This window comes from Malania oleifera, chromosome 9 (assembly GCF_029873635.1).
Source record: "Malania oleifera isolate guangnan ecotype guangnan chromosome 9, ASM2987363v1, whole genome shotgun sequence".
In the NCBI taxonomy this organism is placed as follows: domain Eukaryota; kingdom Viridiplantae; phylum Streptophyta; class Magnoliopsida; order Santalales; family Ximeniaceae; genus Malania; species Malania oleifera.
This window is the reverse complement of record NC_080425.1, coordinates 77,534,144-77,561,672: the sequence shown is the minus strand read 5'-3', so window position 1 is coordinate 77,561,672 and position 27,529 is coordinate 77,534,144. Positions and strand designations below refer to the sequence as shown.

General features: G+C 36.9%; 2 protein-coding genes across 3 annotated transcripts; one reads left to right on the top strand and one right to left on the bottom strand.

Moving 5' to 3' along the window:
* Positions 1–1,785: 1,785 nt before the first annotated feature.
* LOC131163603 (elicitor-responsive protein 3) lies at positions 1,786–4,938 on the top strand. Of its 2 annotated transcripts, XM_058120204.1 has the most exons (5): positions 1,786–2,037; positions 3,227–3,292; positions 3,480–3,606; positions 4,302–4,416; positions 4,628–4,938. In XM_058120204.1, the coding sequence occupies exons 1-5, from the start codon at positions 1,971–1,973 to the stop codon at positions 4,700–4,702; spliced, it is 450 nt and encodes a 149-aa protein (XP_057976187.1). In that variant the 5' UTR covers positions 1,786–1,970; the 3' UTR covers positions 4,703–4,938. The 2 variants fall into 2 exon arrangements, with proteins under 2 accessions (XP_057976187.1, XP_057976186.1); XM_058120203.1 differs by having other exon boundaries at positions 1,824–2,037; positions 4,302–4,938.
* A 15,632-nt stretch (positions 4,939–20,570) lies between these two features.
* On the bottom strand, positions 20,571–21,406 carry LOC131163602 (thaumatin-like protein). Its single transcript, XM_058120202.1, has one exon. The coding sequence runs from the start codon at positions 21,389–21,391 to the stop codon at positions 20,717–20,719; it is 675 nt and encodes a 224-aa protein (XP_057976185.1). The 5' UTR covers positions 21,392–21,406; the 3' UTR covers positions 20,571–20,716.
* Positions 21,407–27,529: the final 6,123 nt, after the last annotated feature.

The window sequence follows — 27,529 nt, the reverse complement described above, 5'->3', positions numbered from 1 at the left end:
TACATATCTACCAAAATAGAAATGAAAACCGATTCTTACCTCAATTTTTGGGTCAAAACCTGAAAACCTCAAAACGAAAATCCGTTTCACGAAACATGTAGAGATTCCTTCCCTGATTCCCGTGGTAACGTCGAATTGTCGATTTTAACAACGAATGACGAAGAAATCTAGAGAGAAAGAGTGGGGCTTCGAGTTGTAGAGAGAGAGAGAGAGAGAGAGAGAGAGAGAGAGAGAAATTTGAGTATCTTAATTTCTAAGCAAAGGAAAAAATATTTATAACACCTTTGACATAAGGACAAAATTAACATTACATATTTTAGAAAGTGTTTAATTATATATATATATATATGTATATGTATATCTTATATAATCATTAATTCATGAACTATCTCAATTCTTTGCATTGGGATGAAATATCACCATTTTAATCTTTAATTTTTTGGGTTGAGTCATCCACTACATGAGATGGTGATTATAAAGTGCATGAACCAAGTCAAAATTCATGATTTCATCCCAATAGAAAGAATTGAGATAGTTCATGAATTAATGATTGTATATATAACGGTCAACACAAGCTATATATATATGGCCCATCGGTCAACACAAGCTAGCCTGGCTTCCTTACCCTCCTCCACCGACTTCATTCACAAACTACTCAACGTGGAAAATGATTGGCTCCTTGTAATTTGAAAGATATTAATTCTATACTATCTTAGTGGAAAGGAAATATGTGAAAGGGTTTAACTTTTCATGCATGTTTGGTTAATTATAAAAAACAAAAAAGTGAAAATATATATATAATAAATTAATAAAAATAAATTTTGCGCATTATATTCTTCTTAATTTTAAACTATATTAGTTAAAACAAAAATTTATGTTTAAAATAGTATTTAGTATAGAAAGAAAATATAAAAAAATGAATTTCCTTCTTGTTTTTGCTTCTTTTTCCTTTCCTCAAATAAATTCTTAATTTAAAAGCTGAAAAAAAAAAAGTCACCATTCCAAATTTGGTTAATCATAAAAAAAAAATAACATAGAAAGAAAAATACAATAAATTAATCATTAATCTAATTGGTTATTAATATTTGATTTAAATTTTTAAAATTATATTAGAATAAATTTTCATGTAAATAGTATTTAATATGGAAACAGTGAAAATGCCATGAAAAATGAAATTTCTATTTACTTTCTTTACTTTTCATTTTTCATCAAACAAATTAATTTTGATCCAAACACAGATTAATGGGTGTCTCGATTAGATCTAAGGTTAAGACTCATGTAGTGTGAGAAGTAAGAATAATACTCATCCGGATGAATTTTGGGATGTTAAAAAAGTCGACAATAGTCCTACACTAATGAATTGATTTTTGCCAAACTAAAATGGACCTTCATATATGTATATATTCATGGGAATGTGTCTATATAAATTTATATATGTATATATGCGCATGCTCGGTTTTCAACTTACATATTCTGGCCAACAATTTTCACCACCTTTACTAGTGTTTGGTATAGAGAAAAACTCAATAAAAATAAATTTTCTACTTATTTTTTTCTTTTTCTTTTTGTTCTTAATACAGAATTTTTATCCAAACGATGCCTTGAGGGGATGCATAAGATGAGACCATCCCCCAACCCTAACAGAAAAAAAAAAAAAAAAAAAGGTTAATATTTTAATAATTTTTTTTCCCAAATAAGGCCCAAGGCGGATCAATGTCATTTCAGGTGCAAGGCACGTGCTGGGAAACTCATGCCGACCTTGCCAACCCAAACGACGTCAATTTTGTCGTCTGTATAATAAGTGTAGTCGTTTCCAAACAGGTCCCATCCGCTTCCCTTAAATACCGCTCGGACCTTTCGATTCAGATCGTACTGCATTCGCCGGAAAAGCGATCGCCATTTTTGTTCGAAAATCAAATCTCTCCGAATTTCTTTCCTCGGTCGCTTTCGAAAAATCTTCCAATCCAAACATGCCTCGAGGAACTCTTGAAGTTCTCCTTGTGAATGCCAAAGGTCTCGAGAACACCGATTTTCTCGGTAAGTTTCTCCCAAATTTTCTCTTGATTCTGCCATTTGTGTCTGGTTTTTGATTGGTTACAGTCAAAATTGTCGTCAGTGGATAAAACAAGTCCTGGATTTTTTTACGTATGGCTGACTTTTGTGGTATCTGTCAATGTCAATTTGTTGATTTCTCGAATGTGGTGCTTTGATCGCCGGATTGCTTTGTTTTGTTCTTTGGACTACGTCTGTTTGCTGATAAATCAGCCGAAAAGATGATAGAAATGAGAACTGTTTGAAAATTGAGCATTTAGTTGTTAGGTTTACCGAAAACTGTTATGATTGAGGTTTTGAACAAACGTTTCACTGAGTTGATTGTATTTTTTTGACACGGCATCCTGCGGAGCCAGTTCCTTTTTCCGCTGGGGCAAAAGTAAACTTGTTGCTAGAAATCAAGAGGTAGCTTACAACACCGAAAGAACTGCTCGAATTGAGAGGAGCAGGGCAAACGAAAAAATTCCACATGAGAAAAAAAAAAATTGGGGGAAGGTGGGAATGGGGCACATCAGCAAACCTTCGTAAAGAAGACTACATCCTATTTTGATGAAGGCTAGTTTTCTCTGTTGTCAGACTAAATATGATTTTTTTAATGGCCATATTAGAGAAAGTATGATTTTTAAATGGTTTTGGGTTGTGACTAAATTTTTAAGTGTTATTGTTCTTAAGCACATTAATAGTCATTCTATTTCAACCAACAAGACTTGGACACTTCTTATTGAAATTAGTATCAACAATGATTTCCACTTATAAGTGAATCGCCTCATCTGTTTTTCGGAGTATAGTTTTGAACCTTGAATTTGTAAATTGTGTGGATTTGAATGAAATAGTTTAGTCTAAATCTACTTACATCCAAACCCAAATTCTAAAATTTATATTTTCAAAAACTACTTTAAATATAAATTCATATCTTATTATGTACATTTTTCGTGGCAATTAAATATCGGACATTTGGATTGACCCTTAGTTTGATGAAGCACTATGTGGTGGTTGATAATTGCTAAATTAAATTGAACATGATTTAGATACTATGTTAAAAGAAATCTGTTCGGGTTCTGCTCTCAAAATACCCGTACTAGTTAGGTTGTAGCTTTGATCACCATTGCATGTATCTTCTCAAATATTTGAGTCCTCTGTTGCCCTTTTGATGAGTTTAAGTGCTTATGAGCAGGTAACATGGATCCTTATGTCATCCTCTTTTGCCGTACTCAGGAGCAGAAAAGCAGCGTTGCATCAGGTGGGTCTTCAATCAGTTTGAATTTATGCTTAAGAAATTATAGAAGGAAAGTGAAAACAATTTTTGTTGATAGCTGGATTAGTATACTTACAATGGGCATTTAAGTTATGTGCTTAATGGTAAAAGTGATCATTGTAATGTATATTATACAAGTTTGGTCACTGTTATGTACAAATGACTGATACAGGGCAAGGGTCTCAGCCAGAATGGAATGAGAATTTTGTATTCACCATAACTGGTGAGGTCTCCGAACTCAGGATAAAGATCATGGACAGCGATAGTGCTACTCAAGATGATTTTGTGGGAGAAGTAACGTGAGTTGCAATTTATTATCAGTTGTTTCTCAATTTTTTTTTTTTTTCATTTTATTATTTCCTCAAAGTACTGACTTGATTGCATCCTACCTTTTATACATTGTACCTGCTGCTTGGTTTTTCACTTATAAATATGGGATTCAAACATTGAACCATGGGTGTTTGCACATTGCCCCTTGGTCAATTCACTACCTTGAATTTTTCATACCATCTGAAGTTTCAGTACAGTTGCTGAGATTACTTTGACTAAAGATGTTTAGAAATAGGACTATTTAATGAAATCACATAATGACTATTCTTTAGATTTTTCATTGCCTTCAATTTTAGAAAACATAAACAGTATAGGGGAGAAATCACATTCTCCAAACCATAAATATCCTTATTGTAAAATGCATTGTAGCCAATCAGTTTCAATGAGAGTTTTATATCTCCCGTGAGTATTATTTTGTATAGTCTCTATGATTCTTGACTAGTAATTGTAGGAACTAAATAATAAGTTAGCCACTAACACTTGTGGCTTTTTTTGTCCATTTTAATTTAGTACCATTGACTAGGCAATCTTCTCTGAAGCACCTATGTCAATCTACTCCTCATCTGTAGGATGAAAGCAAAAAGAGAGGAATCTGGCAATGTAATGAAATTAATTAGAAGCATAACCCAATAAGAATCATTGGTTCTTTTTATGACCATTGCAGCATTCCTCTAGATCCACTATTCATGGAAGGCAGCCTCCCACCAACATCATACAATGTGGTTAAGGATGAAGAATACTGTGGAGAGATTAGAGTTGGCCTCACATTCACACCAGATGTAAGATTTTGTTTTTTATATATTTTTTATTCCATATTATTTACTGTTTTGAAAGTCAAATTAGAAGCAAAAAATGTTCCTCTTAAACAACTTGAGAGGTGGCAATTGTTGTTGCTCATTTAACTAGCCATAGTTACAAAATCTGCGATAGTTGCAGTCATGATGCCATTACATGCTATTATTAACCTAGCTTCTTGTTGGGTGTTCATAGAGAATGTGTGATCATGGTTTCCAAGCAGAGGAGGAAAGCTATGGCGGGTGGAAAGACTCAGGAGCAGCATATTGAGAGTAACAACCAAGTTCTATGGAAATGAATGAAATGCATAGTATATTTGGCTCAAAATTATCCAGTTTTTCACCTTAATAATATGCGATGAAGTAATTTAAGTTTGATGTATTGCTTGCTTAAACATGTTCATTTGGCTTGGTGTACAAGTGTGATAAGTTACTTGCAGTGTGTTTTGCATCTTGTGAATTTGTATACACCTTGAAAAAATTATATGGAATGGTTGTTCTTAATAATCTTGATTCTTGAAAGCATTTCCAGCAATTATGAAATTTGATTTATGCTTTCAATGAATCATTTTTGGTTGCATAGCTTGTTTGATTTCAATTAATTTTCTTGGTGACAAAAGATTATAATAAAAAAATAAATTGGTAATAATCCATCATCCACCATTGCTTTTATTAGAAGAAAAATAGATATTTTAGTTTCTAGATTTTTTATTATAAAATGTCAGTATTCCAATAAAGCTAATAAACCTAGTCTTTGACTGTTTCGCCTGTTGGGCTTTTGTGGAGCCTAGTTATGTTAAATCTGGATGATAATCCGACCTTTCTTTAATGAGAGATTTCTATCCTAAGGCTTAGTCCATGGAGCGAAGGTTTGTGCCGTAAGGCCGTTCGAAACCCTATCTGCAGCATATAAAATCATTATTTTCGGGTGATTAGGGTTAAGCGGTCGCACTTGCGAGAGAGCGAGAGGGAGAGCATTGTATTTTCGCACTCTCTATGTTTTCTTTATGATAATAGTGAAATCTCTGCAACTCCGTGGACGTAGGCAAAATTGTTGAACCACGTAAGTAATGTTTTGTGCGTGTGATTGATTTTTCTTTGGCGTGTATTCTTTCTCTATTTTGTTTCTCACAGGTTTCAGGAATTTGTTCTTAATTCCCAACAACTGGTATTAGAGCCTAGGGTTAGGTTCGAGTGGGAGCAATGGCAAAGGAAGCAGGAAAGGCGTCTGGAATAGAAAAGTTTGATGGCACAGACTTTGGATTTTGTAGGATGCAGATCGAGGATTATCTCTATGGGAAGAAGTTACATCTGCCGCTTCTAGGAGAAAAACCTGCTACTATGAAGGACGAGGAATGGACTCTCCTTGACAGACAGGTACTGGGAGTTATAAGATTAATTTTGTTTAGGTATGTTGCACACGACGTTGTGAAGGAGAAGACTACAACAGATCTGATGAAGGCTTTGTCTAGTATGTATGAAAAACCGTTAGCAAATAACAAGGTACATCTGATGAAGAAATTATTTAATTTAGAGAAGGCAGAAAATGCATTTGTAGCACAACATCTAAATGAGTTTAATACTATCACAAATCAATTATCGTCGGTAGAAATTGATTTTGATGATAAGATTCGTGCACTGATCGTTTTGGCTTCATTGCCAAACAGTTGGGAGGCAATGAGGATGGCAGTGAGCAACTCTACTAGAAAAGAAAAACTGAAGTATAGTGATATACGGGATTTAATTCTAGCTGAGGAGATTCGCAGAAGATATGAGGATGAAACCTCAAGATTTGGTTCTGCCCTAAACCTTGAGACAAGAGGCATAGGTAATGACCGAAATTCAGATCGGGGTAGATCAAAATCTAGAAACTATAATCAAAACAGAAGTAAGTCTGGATCTGGCCAAAAGGGACAATGCTGGAACTACGGGAAAACGGGTCATTTTAGGAGACAATGCAAAAGTCTTAAGAAGAAGAATGAGGATGATTCTGCTAATGCTGTACGAAAGAGGTACAGGATGCACTACTTCTTGCAGTAGACAGTCCACTTGATGATTGAGTTTTAGACTCGGGAGCTTTGTTTCATACCACTTCACACCATTAAATCATACAGAACTATGTAGCAGGAGATTTTGGTAAGGTATATTTGGCTGATGGTACAGCCTTGGATGTTGTGGGTATGGGAAACGTCCGGATGTTGTTGCCTAATGGGTCTGTTTGGTTACTGGAGAAGGTACGACATATTCCTAACCTGAGAAGGAATTTGATTTATGTCGAATAGCTTGATAATGAAGGGCATGTGATGTTGTTTGCTGGTGGTACTTTGAAGGTTACAAAGGGAGTCAGAGTATTGGCTCGTGGAAAGAAATCTGGTACTCTATACATGACCTCAAGTCCAAAAGATACAATTGCAGTTGCTGAAACAAGTACTTATACAAGCTTATGGCACTGTAGACTTGGTCACATGAGTGAGAAGGGGATGAAGATGCTGCTATTAAAAGGGAAACTACCGGAATTAAAGTCTATTGGTTTTGACTTGTGTGAAAGTTGCATCTCAGGAAAGCAGAAAAGGTTGAGTTTCTTGAAAAGTGGTAGAACATCGAAGGCTAAAAAATTGGAGTCAGTGCACACAGATTTATGGGGGCCTTCTCTCGTTGCATCCCTTGGAGGCTCAAGGTACTACGTTACTTTCATTGATGACTCAACCAGAAAGGTATGGGTTTATTTTTTGAAAAATAAATATGATGTATTTGAAATTTTTAAGAAGTGGAAGGCTATGGTTGAGACAAAGACAGGTTTGAAAGTAAAGTGTTTGAGGTCGGACAATGGAGGAGAGTACATAGATGGAGGGTTCAGAGAGTATTGTACTGCACATGGAATCAGAATGGAAAAGACCATTCTTGGGACACCACAGCAGAATGGTGTGGCTGAGCGTATGAACAAAACTCTCAATGAGCGTGCTAGGAGTATGAGGTTGCATGCTGGACTACCAAAAACTTTCTGGGCTGATGCTGTTAGTACTGCAGCTTATCTGATAAACCGAGGACCTTCAGTTTCCATGGAGTTCAGACTTCCTAAAGAGGTTTGGAGCGATAAAGAGGTAAAGTTCTCTCACTTAAAAGTTTTTGATTGTGTTTTTTATGTTCATATTGATTTTGATGCTCGTAGTAAACTTGATACAAAATCCAAAATATGTTATTTCATTGGCTATGGTGATGAAAAATTTGGCTATCGGTTTTGGGATGAACAAAACAGAAAAATCATCAAAAGTAGAAATGTAATATTTAATGAAAATATTATATACAAGGATAGGTCAACTGTAGTGTCAGATATCACAGCAATAGATCATAAAAGATCTTAGTTTGTTAACTTAGATGAGTTAACTGAAAGTACTGTCCAGGAAAGGGGTGAAGATGATAAGGAGAATGTAGAATCACAGACAAATCAAAATACACATGTAGATGCGGTTCGTAGATCTTCCAGGACCATTAGACCTCCACGGCGTTATTCATCTGCTTTAAATTATCTTCTGCTAACTGATGGTGGTGAGTCAGAGTGTTATGATGAAGCCTTAAAGGATGAAAGTTCAAGCAAATAGGAGTTAGCCATGAAGGATGAGATGGACTCCTTGTTAGGGAATCAGACATGAGAACTAACTGAATTGCTAGTAGGGAAGAAGGCTTTGCACAACAAGTGGGTATACAGAATAAAGAACGAACATGATGGTAACAAGTGCTACAAAGCCAAATTAGTTGTCAAAGGGTTTCAGCAAAAGGAAGGCATTGACTTCAGAGAAATATTTTCTCCAGTTGTGAAGATGTCAACAATTAGACTGGTACTGGGAATGGTGGCTGCAGAAAATCTACATCTTGAGTAGTTAGATGTAAAAACGACATTCGTTCATGGTGACTTAGAGGAAGACAACTACATGATTCAGCCATAAGGGTTCATTGTCCAGGGACAAGAGAATTTAGTTTGCACACTGAGAAAGAGCTTGTATGGTCTAAAACATGTTCTAAGACAGTGGTATAAGAAATTTGATAGTTTTATGCATAAAATTGGGTTCAAGAGATGTGAAACTGATCACTATTGTTATGTTAAGTTCTTTGACAATTCTTATATCATTTTACTATTATATGTAGATGATATGTTTATTGCAGGGTCTAGCATTGAGGAGATTAATAATCTGATGAGGTAATTGTCAAAACAGTTTGCAATGAAGGATTTGGGAACTGCAAAGCAAATCCTTGGAATGAGAATCATTAGAGACAAGGCTAATGGTACATTGAAGCTTTCACAGTCAGAGTATATGAAGAAAATTCTCAGCAGATTCAACATGAATGAAGTTAAACCAGTAAGTACACCCTTGGGTAGTCATTTCAAACTGAGTAAGGAACAATCACCGAAGACAGAAAAAGAAAGGGACCATATGAGCAAGGTGCCCTATGCCTCAGCTATTGACAGTTTGATGTATGCTATGGTATGGACAAGGCCAGAAATTGCATATACAGTAAGAGTTGTGATCAAATTCATGAGTAGGCCTAGAAAGCAGCATTGGGAGGCAGTCAAGTTGATTCTGAGATATCTTAGGGGTTCATAAGATAAATGTCTTTGCTTCACAGGTGCAAGTTTGAAACTGCAGGGTTATGTAGACGTTGATTTTGCTGGTGATAATGATAGTAGAAAGAGTACTACTGGGTTTGTATTTACTCTGGGTGGTACAACTATATCTTGGGCTTCAAACTTACAAAAGATTGTTACTTTGTCTACTACAGAAGCTGAGTATGTTGCAGCAACTGAAGCGGGAAAAGAGATGATTTGGCTATATGGTTTCTTAAACGAATTGGGTAAGAAGCAGAAGATGGGCATTCTACACAGTGACAATCAGAGTGCAATTTTTCTTGCCAAAAATTCTGCTTTTCATTCAAAGTCGAAATATATACAGACAAAATACCACTTTATCCGTTACCTTGTTGAAGATAAGCCGGTAATACTTGAAAAGATCTGTGGATCTAAGAACCCGGTAGACATGTTGACTAAGGGTGTTACTATTGAGAAGCTGAAACTGTGTGCAACTTCAGTTGGTCTTCTAGTTTGAGGACAGGAGGATGAGTTGCAGGGATGGGGGATTGTTCATTTGGAGGATTGCAGTCGATATTGGTGATTGAACTAGTCTCCAAATCGGAGATTTGTTGGGTTTTTTTAGAGCCTAGTTACGTTAAATCTAGATGATAATTCGACCTTTTTTTAATAAGAGATTTCTATCCTAAGGGAAAAAAAATTTTGGGCCCGTTTTGTAGCCTGTTCAAAACCCTATCTGCAGCATATAAAATCATTATTTTCGGGTGATTAGGGTTAAGTGGTCGCACTTGCGAGAGAGCAAGAGGGAGAGCATTGTATCGCCGCACTCTCTGTGTTTTCTTCTTGATAATAGTGAAATCCCTGCAACTTTGTGGACCTAGGAAAAATTGCCGAACCACGTAAATACTGTCTTGTGTGTGTGATTGATTTTTATTTGGTGTATATTCTTTCTCTATTTTTTTTTTTCACAGGTTTTGGGAATTTGTTCTTAATTCCCAACATCGCCATGTAACAAACATCATAGAGTAATATTGTAACGACCTGCTTATTTTATTATTTTTTTCCATAATAATAAAATCGATATAATAAATCTAGCAGATCATAATCAACTTGAACTCGTGAGTACCAGGGATACATCAGAAATGCAACAGGGAAACCTAAGCAACAGGAAACATAAAATCATGTACATCTCAAAGTACCATTCAATACAATACCAGAGTTTACTACAACCATCATATACATCCCTAAACAATCAAAACTTGTCTTAGGGTCACCACCAAAAAATCCATCTAACCCTAGTAAAAGACTTACCCTTCAAAAAGGGTAGATCAGCTGTGACTACCTCTGCGGAACTTTATCTGTTCTCCTATCTGGAGCTCCTGAAACGTTTATATAATTTTGGGGTGAGACGCCTCTCAGTAAGGGAAATATACTAATACCAGTGTGTGGCAACATGAGTATTTCTGTGTTATACATGTAATCATACATAAACATATACAATGAAACTGTCTGTATCATATCTGGGAAGAACATATATACTCATAGCATGGCAGAACATACTAGATTTCTATATACATAATTCATCTCATATGATAATAATACAAAAACAACCCTAGAAGGTTAGCTGGTCGGTGTCATGTCTTACCTCAACATGACTGGGTTGTGTGGCCCGAAGGTGGGACCTAACAATGGCTGGCCGACCACCGCCAAGTCAAAGTAAATGTATGTAAGTACGATGGGTCTGCTAGACTTGGTCCGTACACCAAGGGCGCCAACACTTCAATAAACCACATCAACTATCTATCCTCACGCTGCATTGTACGACAGCGATAACACAATATCATGATAATCATGAAAACATAGTTACGGTACCGTGCACATGTAAGCTTAAACCAAGCCAACCAGGTTCTGATAACATATAACATATTTTTAAATTGTGATACATTGCTATTTCATAATAGAATGTGAAATCATCAGCCTTTACGCCGGCATTTTATATTTTATTAATCACTGCCCGTACACTATATCACATATCAAATACAAGGGTCGACCCGTACACCGACGTATCATATAAATGGCTTGGCCCGTACGCCAGCATATAATGTAAAAAGCTCAGCCTGTACGCCAACATATCATGTGAGAACATCATCGGCATGTACATCGGTATATCATATAAAACTCTTAGCCCGTACGCCAGTATATCATTTAAAAACTCCCGGTCTGTACGCCGGTATATCATTATAGAACTTTGTATCATTTAACATTTTCCTAGAAAACTGTAATTCATAATAAATTCTACTCATGCCACACAAAATGGGTATTACACATATTTAAAACATATCATCATTTGCAGCAGTATTTTCCCAACATAATTCATATATATATATATATATATATATCCCTGAAATTAAATGCTATAAAGCTATACATATATTTTTATAAAACAACTAGTTTAGTTTATCCCCTTACCTGATTCTTGAAAAGCCCCTAAAATATATCAGTCATATACCCGTAGGGTTCCCCGTTCAACACCCTAAAAATAATATTTCCCAGAACAAAAATTCAGTATTTCTATGCGTATTACGTTTTCTACAATCGTAGGAAGGTCAAATGCTGAATAAAAGTTTTACCCTGAATTTGAGATGAAATCTAAATTAGCCCCACTGATTATTCAATCCAGCAGATTTGTTGAGAACTTCCCCAGGAGTGTCGTGGTGGCTTCTGATCGTCGATCCAGTGAAGAACGGACCTAGAAATTAAGGGAGAAGGGGTAGAAACCGAAGAGGAGAGAGAAAGGAGGGTTTCTGCACGAAAAAATAGCTGAAAATCGCGTTTAGGGCTATTTATACACTGGCCTTCATCAACGAGCCACGTCACCTTGTCGACGAGGTCACAAAAGAAGTTCATCAACGAATGTTTGCTTCTCATTGATGAAATTCAGAATTGTGAAATAGTCTTTTGGTAACTTCTCGTCGACGAAATTTATCGTCGTCGACGAACGCAGCTTAAATTTTCATTTTCCTCCCTCTTCTATTATTTAAATACCATAATTCTTCAGGTTACTATATTCTCCCCTCCTTATAAAAATTTCGTCCTCGAAATTTGCTATTCATATGATTCATCATCCCTTAAAGGCAAAACGGTCTACTTATTTTATTACTTACCCTCACTTATGATGGAGGAATACCATGGTTACATTCCAAGTCCCGAGAGATTACATATATATATATATATATATATATATATATATATATATAAGAAAATTCTCCCAAAACTAAAAGACTACTTATTAACTAAACCACTACATGTACCTGGAAAAGAAAAATTACCTACTATTACACTTCCCTGAATAACTGTGGATATCTTTGCCTTATTTGTTCCTCAAGCTTCTAAGAAGCTTCTTCCATTGCATGACTTATCTATAAGACTTTCATTAAAGGAATCTTATTTTTACGTAATTCTTGTTCTTTTCTATCCAGAATCTGTACTGACACCTACTCATAAACTAGTGAATCACTGAGTTCTAATTCACCATAACTGATCACGTGATAAAGGACTAGGACGTATTTCCTCAACATGGCAATGTGGAATACATCATGGATCCTGGACAACACAGGTGGCAAAACTAGCTTGTAAGCAACCGGCCTCACTTTCTCTAAAATCTTAAACGGTGTGATAAACCTAGGGTTAAGTTTACCCTTCTTCCCAAATCGCATAACCCCTTTTAAAGGAGTTATTTTCATAAAAACATGATTACCAATATCAAACTCCAATTTCCTGCGACGGGTATCAGCGTAACTTTTCTGTCGGCTCTAAGTTGCACTGATTCTATCTCTGATAAGCCAAACCTTATCATGCGCTTGTTGAACAAGCTCTAGTCCCACAACTCGCCGCTCACCTACTTCATCTCAAAATAAAGGAGAACGACATCTCCTATCGTAAAGCACTTCGAACGGTGCCATGCCAATGCTGGTTTGATAACTGTTATTATACACAAATTCCACAAGCGGCATAAACTGAGTCCAGCTACCCTCAAAATCTAGTACGCACGCTCGAAACTTATCTTCTAATATCCGAATCGTCCTCTTAGTTTGCCCATCTAACTGAGGATGGAACGTCATGCTAAAAGATAAGTGAGACCCTAGAGCCTCTTGGAAGCTCCTCCAAAATCGTGACGTGAAATGTGAGTCTCTGTCTAACACTAGCATGCCATGAGAACGAACTATCTCTTGAATATATATCTCTGTCAGTCTATCCATGGAGTAGCTGATCTTGATGGGAAGGAAATGGGCATTCTTGGTCAAACGATCCACGATCATCCAAATTGCATTCTGGTCATACAATGCCGACAATAGCCCTGATAGAAAATTCATGGATGTATGATCTCATTTCCATTTTACGATAAAAAGTGGTTGCAACATGCTCGCAGGCCTTTGATGCTTAGCTTTTATCTGCTGACACATCAGACACTGGGTTACATACTCAGCAATTTCTTTCTTCATACCACTCCACCAATAAGACTCTCATAGATCTCTATACATCTTCGTACTGTCGGGATGAACTGTATATAAAGATCTGTGAGCCTTTTCTAAGATGGTCTTACTAATGTCAGCATCGGCAAGGATACATAATCTGGAACGGAATCGTAAAGTTCCATAATCTGTAATACATAATTTCTCCCCCTGACCATTATGCACTCTAACCATTACCTCTACTAATTCTAGATCATCTTTCTGAACCACTTTAATCCTTTCCTGTAGAGTAGGCTGCACCACTAAACTAGCAATACAAGCCTAAGAACCACTTTCGACCAACTCTATACCGAGTCTCTCCAGATCCATCATGATCGAATGATGGATCTCCATAGCTGCCAACGCTGGTCCCACAGATTTTCTGCTCAAAGCATCAGCTACCACGTTCGCCTTCCCTGGGTGGTAACTGATAGTGCAGTCAAAATATTTAATAAGCTCCAACCATCGTCTTTACCTCATATTCAGTTCTTTCTAAGTGAAAAAGTACTTTGAACTCTTATGGTCGAAGAAAATTTTACATCGTTCGCCGTACAGGTAGTGCCTCCAATTTTTCAATGCGTGTACCACTGCAACCAATTCAAGATCATGGATAGGGTAGTTTTCTTCATACTCTTTCAATTGCCTGAAAACATACGCTACTACTCTACCATATTGCATCCATACATAGTCAAGTCCCTTCAAGGACGCATCACTGTAGATAACATAACTTTCACCCCCTAACGGAATAACCAATATTGGTGTCGTGTCAAACCTCTGCTTCAATTCCTGAAAACTCTATTCACAACTGTCGTCCCACTCAAACTTGACATTCTTCCTAGTCAGTCGTATTAGAGGCCTCGATAGCTCTGAGAATCTCTCAACGAAACGACGGTAATACCCAGCTAACCCCAAGAAACTCTTAATCTCCTGGACGTTCTTTGGTTTAGCCCAATTCACTACCACCTCAATTTTACTAGGATCCACAAAAATATTATCTCCTGAAATGACATGCCCCAAAAATATAACATTTTCAAGCCAGAATTCACATTTATTGAACTTAGCGCATAACTTCTTTTCCCGAAGCGTCTGCAGAACCTGCCTTAAATGCGTCTCATGCTCCTCATAGCTCCTGGAATAGACCAGTACATCATCAATAAAAACAACAACAAACTTGAATAAATATTGGTGAAAAACTCTATTCATCAAATCCTTAAATACCGTAGGAGTATTCGTCATACCAAACAACATAACGAGAAATTCATAATGCCCATTTCTGGTCCTGAAGGTTGTTTTCGATACATCCTCTGCTTTCACTTTCACCTGATGATAGCCTGATCTGAGATCAATCTTAGAATAAACTCGTGTACCTTGGAGCTGGTTAAACAAATCATCTATATGGAGTAGAGGATACTTGTTTTTTATGGTCATTTTATTAATTTCTTTATAATCTATACACATCCTCATAGACCCGTCTTTCTTCTTCACAAATAGAATTGGAGCTCCCCACGGAGATACACTAAGTCGTATAAAGCCCTTATCAAGCAAATCTTGCAACTAACTCTTTAATTCTGCCAACTTTGTTGGCGCCATTCGGAAAGGTACTTTAGAAATCAGCACTGTACCTGGAAGCAGATCAATAGGAAAATTTACCTCACGATCAGGTGGCAAGCCTGGTAACTAATATGAAAAAACATCTGTAAACTCCTTTACTACTGGCGTACTAGTGAGCTTCACTTCGTTCCCTGACATTTCCTTCACAAAGGCCACGAATCCCTGACAACCACTCAGTAGTAGTCTCCTCGCCTGAATAGCTGAAACTAACTGAGGCGGGGATTGCACTCGCGATCCTAAAAACCTGAATTCTTCTTTTCTTGGAGGTTTAAATATCACTTCCTCTAAATGACAATCTATGCTGGCGTAATTGGCTGCCAACCAGTCCATACCGAATATGACATCAAACTTATGCATGTCAATCACTATCAAATCAACAGATAAAATTCTCCCCTAGATATCTAATGGACAACCCCGGAGCACCCTACTACACCTTACTGTTGACCCGACTAGTGTAGATACCAACAGTTCAATGTCTAACAACTGTGTTCCTGCCCCACATAGTCCAGTGCACTCTAGAGACACAAACGAGTGTGTGGCTCATGAATCAAATAATACAATAACTTTAAAGGAAAACATGCTAACCATACCTATCACCACGTCGCCGACTGTCTTAGCATCATCTGGCATCAAAGCAAAAACTCTTGTTGGAGCCATATTTCTCTGTTGGCCTCCACGTGGCACCTAATAGCCTCCCCGATACGGTTTGGGAGCAGAAGCGATATCTGGTGGTAAAGGGCAGTCTTGCACCATATGTCCCTATCTACTATAGCGATAGCAGACAGCTCATCCCAATCGACACTCTCCTAGTGTCTCCTCCCACAAGTCTGACAGACAGGAGGAATCTACACTGTCTGAACCTCACAATCCCCAGTTTCTTGTCTCCGCCCTCTGCCATAGTTTCCTCTCCTCCATTGACGCTGCTTATGACCCTACTGATAGCCCAAAGATGCAGATATCTTCTTCTGTCCCAGCTCCTCTGCATCCATACGCTCACCAACCTCTGCCAAGGCTACTCTGCCGACTAAATCAATAAAATCCTGAATCTTTAGCACCTCTACATGCTTGTATATGCCTCTCCTCAATCCTCTTTCAAACTGTCTCGCCTTCTTTATCTCATTAGGAACAATATACGAAGCGAAACGAGAGAGCTCTATAAACTGTGTCATATACTGCGGGATCGACTACTGTCAATACTTCAAACTCAGGAACTCCTCCACTTTAACATCCCTAACAGTAGCTGGAAAATACCTATCAAATAATAACTCTTTAAATCGGTCTCATGTCATCGCTATCGGAGTCGTCCTCTGTTACTCTAGAAGTCTCACAGCAGTCCACTACCTCTCAGCCTCCCCTGTCAGTTTATAGGTGGCGAAGAGGACCCTCTGTTCCTCCGTACACTGTAGCACCATCAAGACTTTCTCAATCTCCTGCATCCAATTCTTGGAAGCTGCAGGAACAAACCCTCCTGAAAACGCCGGAGGATTCATCTTAATAAATTTCTCTATAGTGCACTCATGGCCTGCAGACAGACCTCCCTGCTCCCTAGAGTTTCTAGCGATCTCAGTCATAACCTGCTGAGCCACGCAATGAAGTACTGCGTCAGAATTAGTCATGTCTACACTCGAGGGCCTTGCTCCATCACTGCCACTTGCATGAGTACTACCTCCTCCAGGATCGATCCTGAAAAGCAATAAAAGCAACTTAGGAACCCTATACTTATAGCTTACGCACCTAACATTGTTTCCCATCTTAACTTCCTCAACACATTCCTAACCCCAGTCCTACATTCTAGGAACACAACCCGACAATAATTTACTATGGTTTTCCCGAAATCGTGACCCCAAGAAAAATATAGAAACCACCACGGAAGTCCTGCCTTTAGACTGTAGAACAAAATCTTAAATCATTTTCCTGTACTCTGGTATCATTTTCGCTGCACTCTAAAGTCTACAGAACCTAGTAACCTAGGCTCTAATACCAAATTGTAACGACCTGCTTATTTTACCATATTTTTTTTCATAATAATAAAACTGATATAATAAATTTAGTAGATCATAATCAACCATAACCCGTGGGTACTAAAGATACATCAGAAATGCAACACGGAAGCCTAAGCAGCACGAAACATAAAATCATGTACATCTCAAAGTAGCATTCAATACAATACCAGAGTTTACTACAACCATTATATACATCCCTAAACAATCAAAACCTGTCTTAGGGTCACCACCCAAAAACCCATCTGATCATAGCAAAAGACTTACCCTTCAAAAAGGGTAGATCAGCTATAACTACCTCTGCAGAGCTTTATCCGCTCTCCTATCTGTGGCTCCTTAAATGTTCATATAATTTTGGGGTGAGACACCTCCCAGTAAGGGAAATAAACTAATACTAGTGTGGTAACATAAGTATTTCTGTGTTATACATGTAACCATACATAAACATTTACAGTGAAACTGTCTATATCATATCTAGGAAGAGCATATATACTCATAGCATGGCAGAACATACTGGATTTCCATATACATAATTCATCTCATATGATAATAATGCAAAAATAACCGTGGAAGGTTAGCTGGCTAGTGTCATGTCTTATCCCCACATGACTGGTTTGTGTGGCCCGAAGGCGGAACCTAACAATGGTTGGCCGACCACTACCAAGTCAAAGTAAATGTCTGTAAGTACGATGGGTCTGTTAGACCTAGTTCGTACACCAAGAGCGCTGACACTTCAATAAACCACATCGACTATACATCCTCACGCTGCCCTGTACGATAGCGATAACATAATATCATAATAATCATGAACACATAGCTACGGTACCGTACACATGTAAGTTTAAACCAAGCCAACCAGGTTCTGATAACATATAACATATTTTCAAATTGTGATACATTATTATTTCATAATAGTAATTGTCAATTCAATATCATCATATCACATTTCATATAGAACGTGAAAATTAGCGGCCCTTACGTCAGCATTTCATATTTTATCAATTACGGCTCGTACGCCGTATCACATATCAAATAAGAGGCTCGGCCCATACACCGACATATCATATAAATGGCCCGACCCATACGCTGGAATATCATGTGAGAACATCTTCGGCCCGTATGTCGGTATAGCATATAAAACTCTCGGCCCGTACGTCGGTATATCATTTAAAAACTCCCGGCCTGTATGCCGGTATATCATTATAAAACTTTGTTTCATTTAACATTTTTCCAAAAAACTGTAATTTATAATAAATTCTACTCACGCCACACAAAATGGGTATTACACATATTTAAAACATATCATCATTTACAGCAATATTTTCCCGACATAATTCACATATATATACCTGAAATTAAATGCTATAAAGTTATACATATATTTTCATAAAACAACTAGCTTAATTTATCCTCTTATCTGATTGCTGAAAAGCCCCTGAAATATATCAGTCCTGCACTCGCAAGGTTCCCCGTTCAACACCCCGAAAACAACATTTCTAAGAACAAAAATTCAGTATTTTTACGCGTACTACATTTTCTACAACTATAGGGAAGTCCAAATACTAAATAAAAGTCTTAACCTGAATTTGGAATGAAATCTAAACTAGCCCCACTAACGATCCACTCCAGTAGATTTGTAGAGTACTTCCCTAAGAGTGTCGTGGTGGCTTCGGATCGTCGATCTGGCAAAGAACAGAACCAAGAATTAAGGGAGAAGGGATAGAAACCAAAGAGGAGAGAGAAAGGAGGGTTTCTGTGCAAAAAATCAACTGAAAAATCGCGTTTAGAGCTATTTATATACTAGCCTTCGTCGACGAGGTCACAAAGGAAGTTTGTCGACGAACGTTTGCTTCTCGTCGATAAAATTTAGAGCTGTGAAATAGCCTTTCAGTAACTTTTCATCAACGAAATTTATCCTCATCGACGAGCCTGATATGCCACGGGGTCAGCAAACGCAATGCGTTCGTTGACGAGGCCTGCCATTCCTCCTTCTTAAATTTTCATTTTTCTCCCTCTTCTATTATTTAAATATCATAATTTTTCGGGTTACTACAAATATGATCCCATCGGGCATTGTGATTTGTGTCTAAGAATTTGAAATTTTCATATTAAGGGTCGTTAGTCAATAGTTAGAACTTGAGACTTACATTGAAAGTTTTGGGTTCAAACACATTAGGAAGATGAATGATGGAGGTCTTCTCATTAGCCTCCTTATTTCTAACCAATTACGTTTGAGTGTCTATACAAATTTCTTTAAGTTTAATTTATAAAATGGAATAAAATTTAAATAGAGTATGGCGAAATCAAATTTATGATAAATTTCAATTCCATCCCGTCCAATTCCATTCCATATATTATATCTGATCCTATTCTATTTCTACATACGTGTAGTTAATGCACATGTACAAACCTATTCAGACTTTATATTCTCCATATATGACTCTGTAAATATATAAGTTAAGGAAATAATGCCATTTAAAAAAAAAAAAATGTTCTAGTTAGGATTGGACTTTTCAAAAGGTCAAGCTTTTATGTTAGTATTTTGCCATCCATGCACATATTTAATCCCATTTTCAATAAAGAAATAAAATTTTAGAACTTATGTATGTGTTAGGGTAGAAATTTAACATATTTAGTCAAATTAAGACTGTGTTTGGAAACATAAATTTTAAAATTTAAATTTAAACTTATTTTGATCCAAATAAAATTCAATACAATCTTGTTGCTATCAAAAATCGAATAGCTTTTATTGAACCGTCATTCGACCGTGACCATCTGAAAGGAATCAAATAATAACGGTTTGGAGAACTCGGGGTGCACTCCGAGGTATCACTCTTATGCTTGAGTTAGGGAATGAGAGGTTCAGATTACAACAGTAAATGAAGAGTGAGCAAGAATGAGATGCTTACCTCCTCTTAGGATCTATTTTTATAGTGGCAAGGCAAACCCTTTTTCAACTTGACATTTATTATTGTATCATTATGCTTAGGGGGGTTATAGGTAACTTAAAGAAGGTTATCCAAGACATCAATAGTAGCTCTCTTATAATCGTATCATTAAGCTTATGGAGGTTATAGGTAACTTAAGGAAAGTTACGTGAGACATCAAATGTTGATTTAATAACTATCCGATCCTATGAGAGTTGCTATCAAATTTGAGTGTATCAAATCTAATTTGCCAAAATTCGTGATCTCAAACATAAAATAAATTTATTTAGTTCCTCTTTTAAAATCACAACCCAGCTAACTTGAATCAGGCGCGTTATCCCATCTTAGATTTGTAGCGTGTATATGACTTCTTACCTGAGTCAAAACCTAAAACCCCAATACACACACACACACACAAACACATCAAAAACGAACGTGAAAGAAAAAAACTAAGTTAAAAAAAAAAAAAAGTCATTATAAGATAGATTACCACACCCATATGCATGCACACGTATGACCACATCACCAAACGTGGTCATAATTTATCGTTTCCCAAATTATTCGAGTCCTCATAGTGGGATTTCATTCATGGCAGCTCTTATTTTATTATATGTATAAATCCAAGGCTGGGTTTGAGGACGCACGTCCTACATTCTAAGGGCAGAAGACTACCCTATAGTTAGTCCCCCCAGGGCAGGTAAACGTGCTGGTCTGATCATCCTTAGGGTAGCTGTACGCGTCGGGGCACCTGCCCTTAAAAAACCTAGAGAAGTCTGTTGGGCTGCAGTTCCCGGAGTTGCAGCAGTACTGGTCCGTTCTGAAAACGGTACACGGGTTGTTGCACCCGCCCGGCGCCCTCAGCTGGTTCGGGCACTCCCCGTTTATGTTTGCGGTGCACCGGATCCCCCGGGTGCACTGGCTTGACGTCGGGCTGAAGTCCATGGGCACGTTGAACCCGTCTACCAGCGAGATGTCGAAGAAGTCCAAGTTGTTGAACTGGTTTAGGGCGTACTCGGCCAGGGTGTTGGGCGGGGTGCCGTAGGACTGGCAATTGAGCAACCCGCCGCAGTCCCCGGTCTCGCACTTGCCCCGACCCGACCCGTCGAAGTTGCATTTGGTTCGGGGCCATATGCGGGCTTGTTTCGTGCCCGGGTTCACGTTGAAAGACCACTGTTGGCCTTGGTTGAGCCGGCGGCCGCCGCCGGGGACGGCCGCGGCCCATACGGTGTAAGGGCAGTTGTTGCGGACAACGAAGGTGGCCGCGTGGGAGGTGGCGGAGAGGGTGGCGAGAATGGAGAGGGAAATGGTAAGAGCGCCTAGGAAGCCCATATTGGGTGGTTAATGGTTTTTGGTTTGTGAGGAAACGGGTAGGCTTATATCGAAGACTAGGAGAGAGAGAGAGAGAGAGACTTGCTGGAAATTAATAAAGGGTGACGTAAGGCGGCGGCTAGTGGGCCGGTCTAGTCCAGCCCATTGAGACCGCACTTTGGAGCATTTGGAATAGGGATGATATTTATTATTAATTATTTTTGGGTTGCTTGCTTAAAGCCCAACCACTTTTTTTAAATAAAAAAATATAAAATTAAAAGAATAACATCAAAATTTGTCTTGTAAATCATATAAACTATTATTTGGTAGTGGTAGATAGCTTAAAAAATATACACTTTCAAACGTAAAAAACCTTTAGAAAGAAAATAATGAAATCCACTTTTTTCACATTTGGTTATTAAAGAAAATAAGAAAAAAAATAGAAAATATACAAAATCAATGAATAAACATATGATTTTACGATTCATTTACATTTAATTTTTCTTAATTTTTAACTATTTTAAAACAAATTTATATTTTTAAAAGTATTTGACATAGAGAAAATATAGTGGAAATTGAGTTTCCTTATTTTCATTTCCTTTCCTTTTTCTATCCAAAATCCTTGACACAAACAAGCTTATGAAAAGCCAGAGGACAAAATGTCATTCAGTGCAGCAGCTCACTCGTGCATCAGAGCTGCCCTGACAGGTTAGCCAAGTTTCAAGTAGAAATCCAGAATAGTAGAAAATCTATTATACAAATACAACATGTATTTTTAGTTAGTTTAATTAGTTCTTACCAGATTCACGTATAAGTTTGTTATGGTTGTATGACTTTGTTGTGGTTGTTAAGTTGAGAGTGTATATATACATTTGTATAGTTACTGAATTAAAAAAAATGAAATAAGTTCTTTTATCAAGATCGATTTCTCATATGGTATCAGAGCTTTCTCTCATTCTCCATTATCATTATCTTCTTTGAATTTTTCTCAAGTTTGTCTCATCCACCATTGTTGTGTACTACAAGCTTGTCAAGCTTCTTCAATGACAAAAACGGTAGCAACTAATGCTTCCACCACAGAGGCTTCATCTTCTTTATAAGATTCGTATAATCTTAGTGATCCTCTATTCTTGCATCCTGGAGAAAATCCAGGTGCAATTCTCACTTCTCAACCATTGATTGGGGGAGAAAATTATCCTGCTTGGGCAAGATCGGTGAGGAAATCTCTAATTGCCAAAAAACAAGTTAGGATTTATTGATGGATCTTTAACCATATCTTCACCATTGGTGAATTCTCCAAATGTTGTTCAAGCATGGGTTCGTGCTGACAATATGGTAGGTACCTGGATCATCAATTTTGTATCACCAAAGCTCCAAGGAAGCATTATCTATAGAGATACTGCTTTAGGAATTTGGACTGATCTTCAAGACACTTTCAGTCAAGGAAATGGAACCAAAATCTTCAATATTCAGAAGTAAATTATTGAGATTCATCAGGGAGAGCAATCACTCATTGAATATTTCACTCAGCTCAAGATTTTGTGGGATCAATTACAGAATTTGAGTCCATTTCCTCAGTATACTTATGGTTAGTGTGTGTGTGGAATCAATCAAAGGTTGCAGAATCTTCAAGCCAAAGAGTCCACCATGAAATTTCTTATAGGAGTGAATGATGCTTTCTCTTAAGTAAGAACTCATAACTTGTTAATGGATCCTTTGCCTTCTTTCAATAAGGTTCATTCTTTGTTCATTCAAGAAGAAATGCAAAGGTCAATGCATAATGTTGTTAGGGTTGAATCCACAGCCTTAGCAACCAAGAACTCAAGAACCAATTTTAAAGGCAAAGAAAGGCCTTTATGCACTCACTGTGGAAAGTTAGGTCACACTGTGGACAAATGCTATAAGTTGCATGGTTTCCCACCAGGATTCAAGTTCAAGAACAATAAAAATTTCACTAATCATCAAGTTTCATCTAATCTTGAACTCATTCAAGGAAATAATTCTACTGGAGTTACTGATTTTGTTTCATCAAAGTCTGTATCTCAAGCTCCAGTCTTTACTCATGACCAATACTAATAGCTTCTGACATTAATTGGTTCTTGTTCTACTCCACAATTACCTAAAGATCAAGAACTTCATGTTGCTAATTAATTTTGTGACTTGTCCATCAAATGTTGTTGCAGGTAATTATATTGACTACAAGCATTCTGTTTTTTCTGCTAAAGTTGTTAACAAACGAGCTTATGATCTTCATACATGGGTTATTGATATTGGTGCAAGTGATCATATAGTGTGTTCCATTCAAAAGTTAACTTCTTATACTAAGATTTCACATACTATGGTTAAAATGCCTAATATGGAAGCGGCTATTGTTACACACATTGACATCATTCAACTTTCTTCCCACATAACCCTTCACAATGTTCTTTATGTACCCTCTTTTACCTTTAATCTTTTGTCAGTTAGTACCTTAACCAAATCTCAACCTATATGTTTGGTCTTTCTGTCACAATTTTGTTTTCTATAGGACCTTACATGTTGGAGCACGATTGGAATGGGCAAAATGCATGATGGTTTGTACTAATTACAAGATTCAAGCCTTTCTCAAGCCACTGCATCCTTTTCTGATTTCTTTTCTAAGCAGAATTTCAAGGCTTTCTCTGTTGTTTGCTCTTCTGCCTTCTCTTCAAATGTGTTTTCACTTTGGCATTCAAGGTTTGGGCACCCTTCTGATGTAAAAGTTCATTCTTTGAGCAGTGTTTTACCTTTTCTTAAGAATTATTGTAATAAACTTTATATTGTTTGTCCTTTGGGAAAACAAAAAAGAATTCCTTTTCCTTTCAATAATAATAAATGTTTTTATCCTTTTGATCTTGTTCATATGGATGTTTGGGGTCCCTTTTCTATTTTAACCTCTAATGGCCACAAATACTTTCTCACTATTGTTGATGATGCTTCTAGAGCAACTTGGGTTTTCTTGCTCAAAACTAAATCTGAAGTTAGACCACTTATTGTGCCTTTCTATAACATGATTCTCACTCAATTTGGAACCAAGATTAAATCCATTAGATCTGATAATGCCTTAGAATTTAGCTTTAAGGATTTTTACAACTCTAAAGGAATTGTTCATCAATCGAGTTGTGTTTACACCCCACAACAAAATTCATTTGTGGAGAGAAAGCATCAACATATACTTGCTACTGCTAGGGCATTATAGATTCAATCCAGTGTTCCTCTCTCCTTTTGGGGTGATTGTGTCCTCACTGCAATCTACTTAATAAATAGACTTCCATCATCTTTTCTAAATCATAAAACACCTTTTGAACTTCTATTTTACAAACCTCCTTCCTATTCACATCTTAGGATTTTTGGTTGTTTGTGTTATGCTACCAATCTCACTCCTCATAAACACAAATTCGCTCCTAGAGCCAAAAAGTGTGTTTTTCTAGGATATCCGTTCAATGTCAAGGGTTATAAACTCTTTGATCTTGATTCTCATACAATTTTTTTGTCTAGGGATGTTGTGTTTCTTGAGAGTTTTCCATTTGCTTTAGATAACTCTCCTCCTAAGTGTGACAATCATATTCCTTTACCTATTTTTCCTTCCATTCCTTATTCTGAGTCTCTGGTTGTCCCTTTCTCCATTCCCTCTTGTTCTTTACCTATTTCTAATGACACCATTGTCCAAATTCATCAAGATTTTGATGAAAATATTCCTAAATTTCCTAATACACATGGTGTTTCTGAAGCAGCTGATCAACCTGTTATTCTTAGAAGGTCTACGAGACCTACTAAACCACCATCTTACCTTGAGGCTTATCACTATAATCAAGTCACATTAGTTGCCATTCCAAGATCCTCCATACATGTTTCAGGTACTTCTCATCCCATTCAATCCTATCTACCTTATAATAATATGTCCTCTCCATATAAGTCCTTTTGTTGTGCCATCTCTTCCATCATTGAACCTACTTTTTTATCACCAAACTATTGGTAACCCCAAGTGGCAGGCAGCCATGGATGCTGAGATTTCAACTTTAGAAGCTAATCATACTTGGACTGTTACTTCCTTGCCACCTAGTAAGAAGCCCATTAGTTGTAAGTGGGTGTATAAAGTGAAATACAAATCAGATGGTTATGTTGAGAGGTATAAGGTCAGGTTGGTTGCCAAAGGTGTCGCCCATAAGGAGGGGCTGGATTACATTAACACTTTCTCACCAATTGCTAAAATGGTATCTGTCAAAATTGTACTTGCTGTGGCTGCTATGAAAGGCTGGTTTCTCAACCAACTTGATGTAAATAATGCATTTCTTCATGGAGATTTGAATGAAAAGGTTTACATTTCTTTTCCACCAGACTTTCATAGCAAAAGGGAGCAGTCTCAAGTTGGTTACAGTGTTCACAGCCAGGGGGAGCAACCTCAATTGGTTTGTAAACTCAATAAATCACTCTATGGTCTTAGACAGGCATTTAGAATGTGGTTTTCTAAGTTCTCAATTGCTTAATTGATCTTGGTTTTGTTCAATCCAAGGCTAATTACTCTTTGTTCACTAGGCAACAAGGAGATTCATTTATTGTGTTGCTTGTTTATGTTGATGATGTTCTAAATTCTAATGCAAGCAATGATCAAAAGAGAGTTGAGGAGTTTAAATTTTTGCTAGACTAGAGGTTTTAAGTTGAAATATTTAGGGGACTTGAGGTATGACTCACTCTAAAAATTAACAACTCGGAAGTTATCCCAAGTATAGGAGTTCAATCGTGTAATAATTAGCCCAACGGGCAGATCGTCTCCTCAGGAAATGCAGTTTAGTTTCAAATTTTATGTAATTCCAAAATAAATTAAGAAAAGACAAATTACTGAATACAGTTCAGATTCAGTTCTTGGGATTTTTAGGATTTTTGCAACGAAACTTAAAATAATGTAAATCCTAACTAGAAATTTATCATTCATAAAAATAAGTAAATAAATGTCAGATTCAATGTTTAAATAATGAAAGAAACAAATCTTGCAATCATTTTATTAAATAAAAATACTAACTTTAAACATAAATCCAAACAAAAAAAAACTCTAACTAAATAAAAACACTAATTTTAATAGTAAAAATACCCAAAGAAAATATTTAAATGCTAACAAAGACTCCAAATAAGAAAAACAAACTGAATAATGACCCAAACAAATATTAAATATTCAATGCAAGATTTAAAAAAAAAAAAAAAACAATCTAAACTGAATAATTTAAACTAAGATAAAATTCTAACCACAACTTTGTATTAAACAAATAAACTAAAGAAGGGGAGTAGAAAAGAGAGAAAGATTCAATTTAAAAACTAATTAACAATATTTAAATAACAAGAAAATCAAACTAATTTTTTTATAATAAAAATAGATCCAACAATTGTTTAAGATTCAAATAAAAAATAAGGAGAGAGAGAGAGAGAGAGAGAGAGAGAGAGAGAGAGATAGAGATAACAAGTCGTGTGTGTTTGGAGAAGAGGAGGAAATGGAGAAGCCTCCCAAGAGTGTTGCACACGGCCTCTAAAGGAGCCAAAATAAAAATAAAAAAAAATCTACTTTAAACCCTACCTAAAGCTACCTCCTTTGACTTGTCACAATAAAACTAATAAATCCCCCTTTTTTACAATTCCACCCCTAACAACTTGAAGACCAGCACATGGCAAGGGCTGCCATCACATGGTCACATCACATTTTTTTTGTTTTTTCTTTCTTTCTTTCTTTCTTTTGTTCACACAGTCGGTTCTGCACTTTCAAACCCGATTTTGACATTTTTACAGCTTATAACTCTCAAAACTCAAAACACGAAAGTTGTAGGGAATTTCCTCAAATTTACACAAAATTTTGAATCATCTCGATCGGAGCTCAGATGAGAAAGTTACGCTCAGATTACGGAATAATTTTGAAATAGTCCATAAAAACAGTGTATGGTAACTTCACGTCTAATTTCTACCTTGATGCAGTCATCTGAATCGGAGGTTGGACGAGAGAGTTGCGCACAGATTACGAAATAGTGTCGAAAATGGCCTCTCTTGCGTGCATGGCTCGGCTTCTAAAAATTATCCTTTAAATGTCCATGAAAATTTCAGATGCTTACAATCTTGTTTTGGACTCCGCCTCACATACACAACACCTCTTCATGCTCA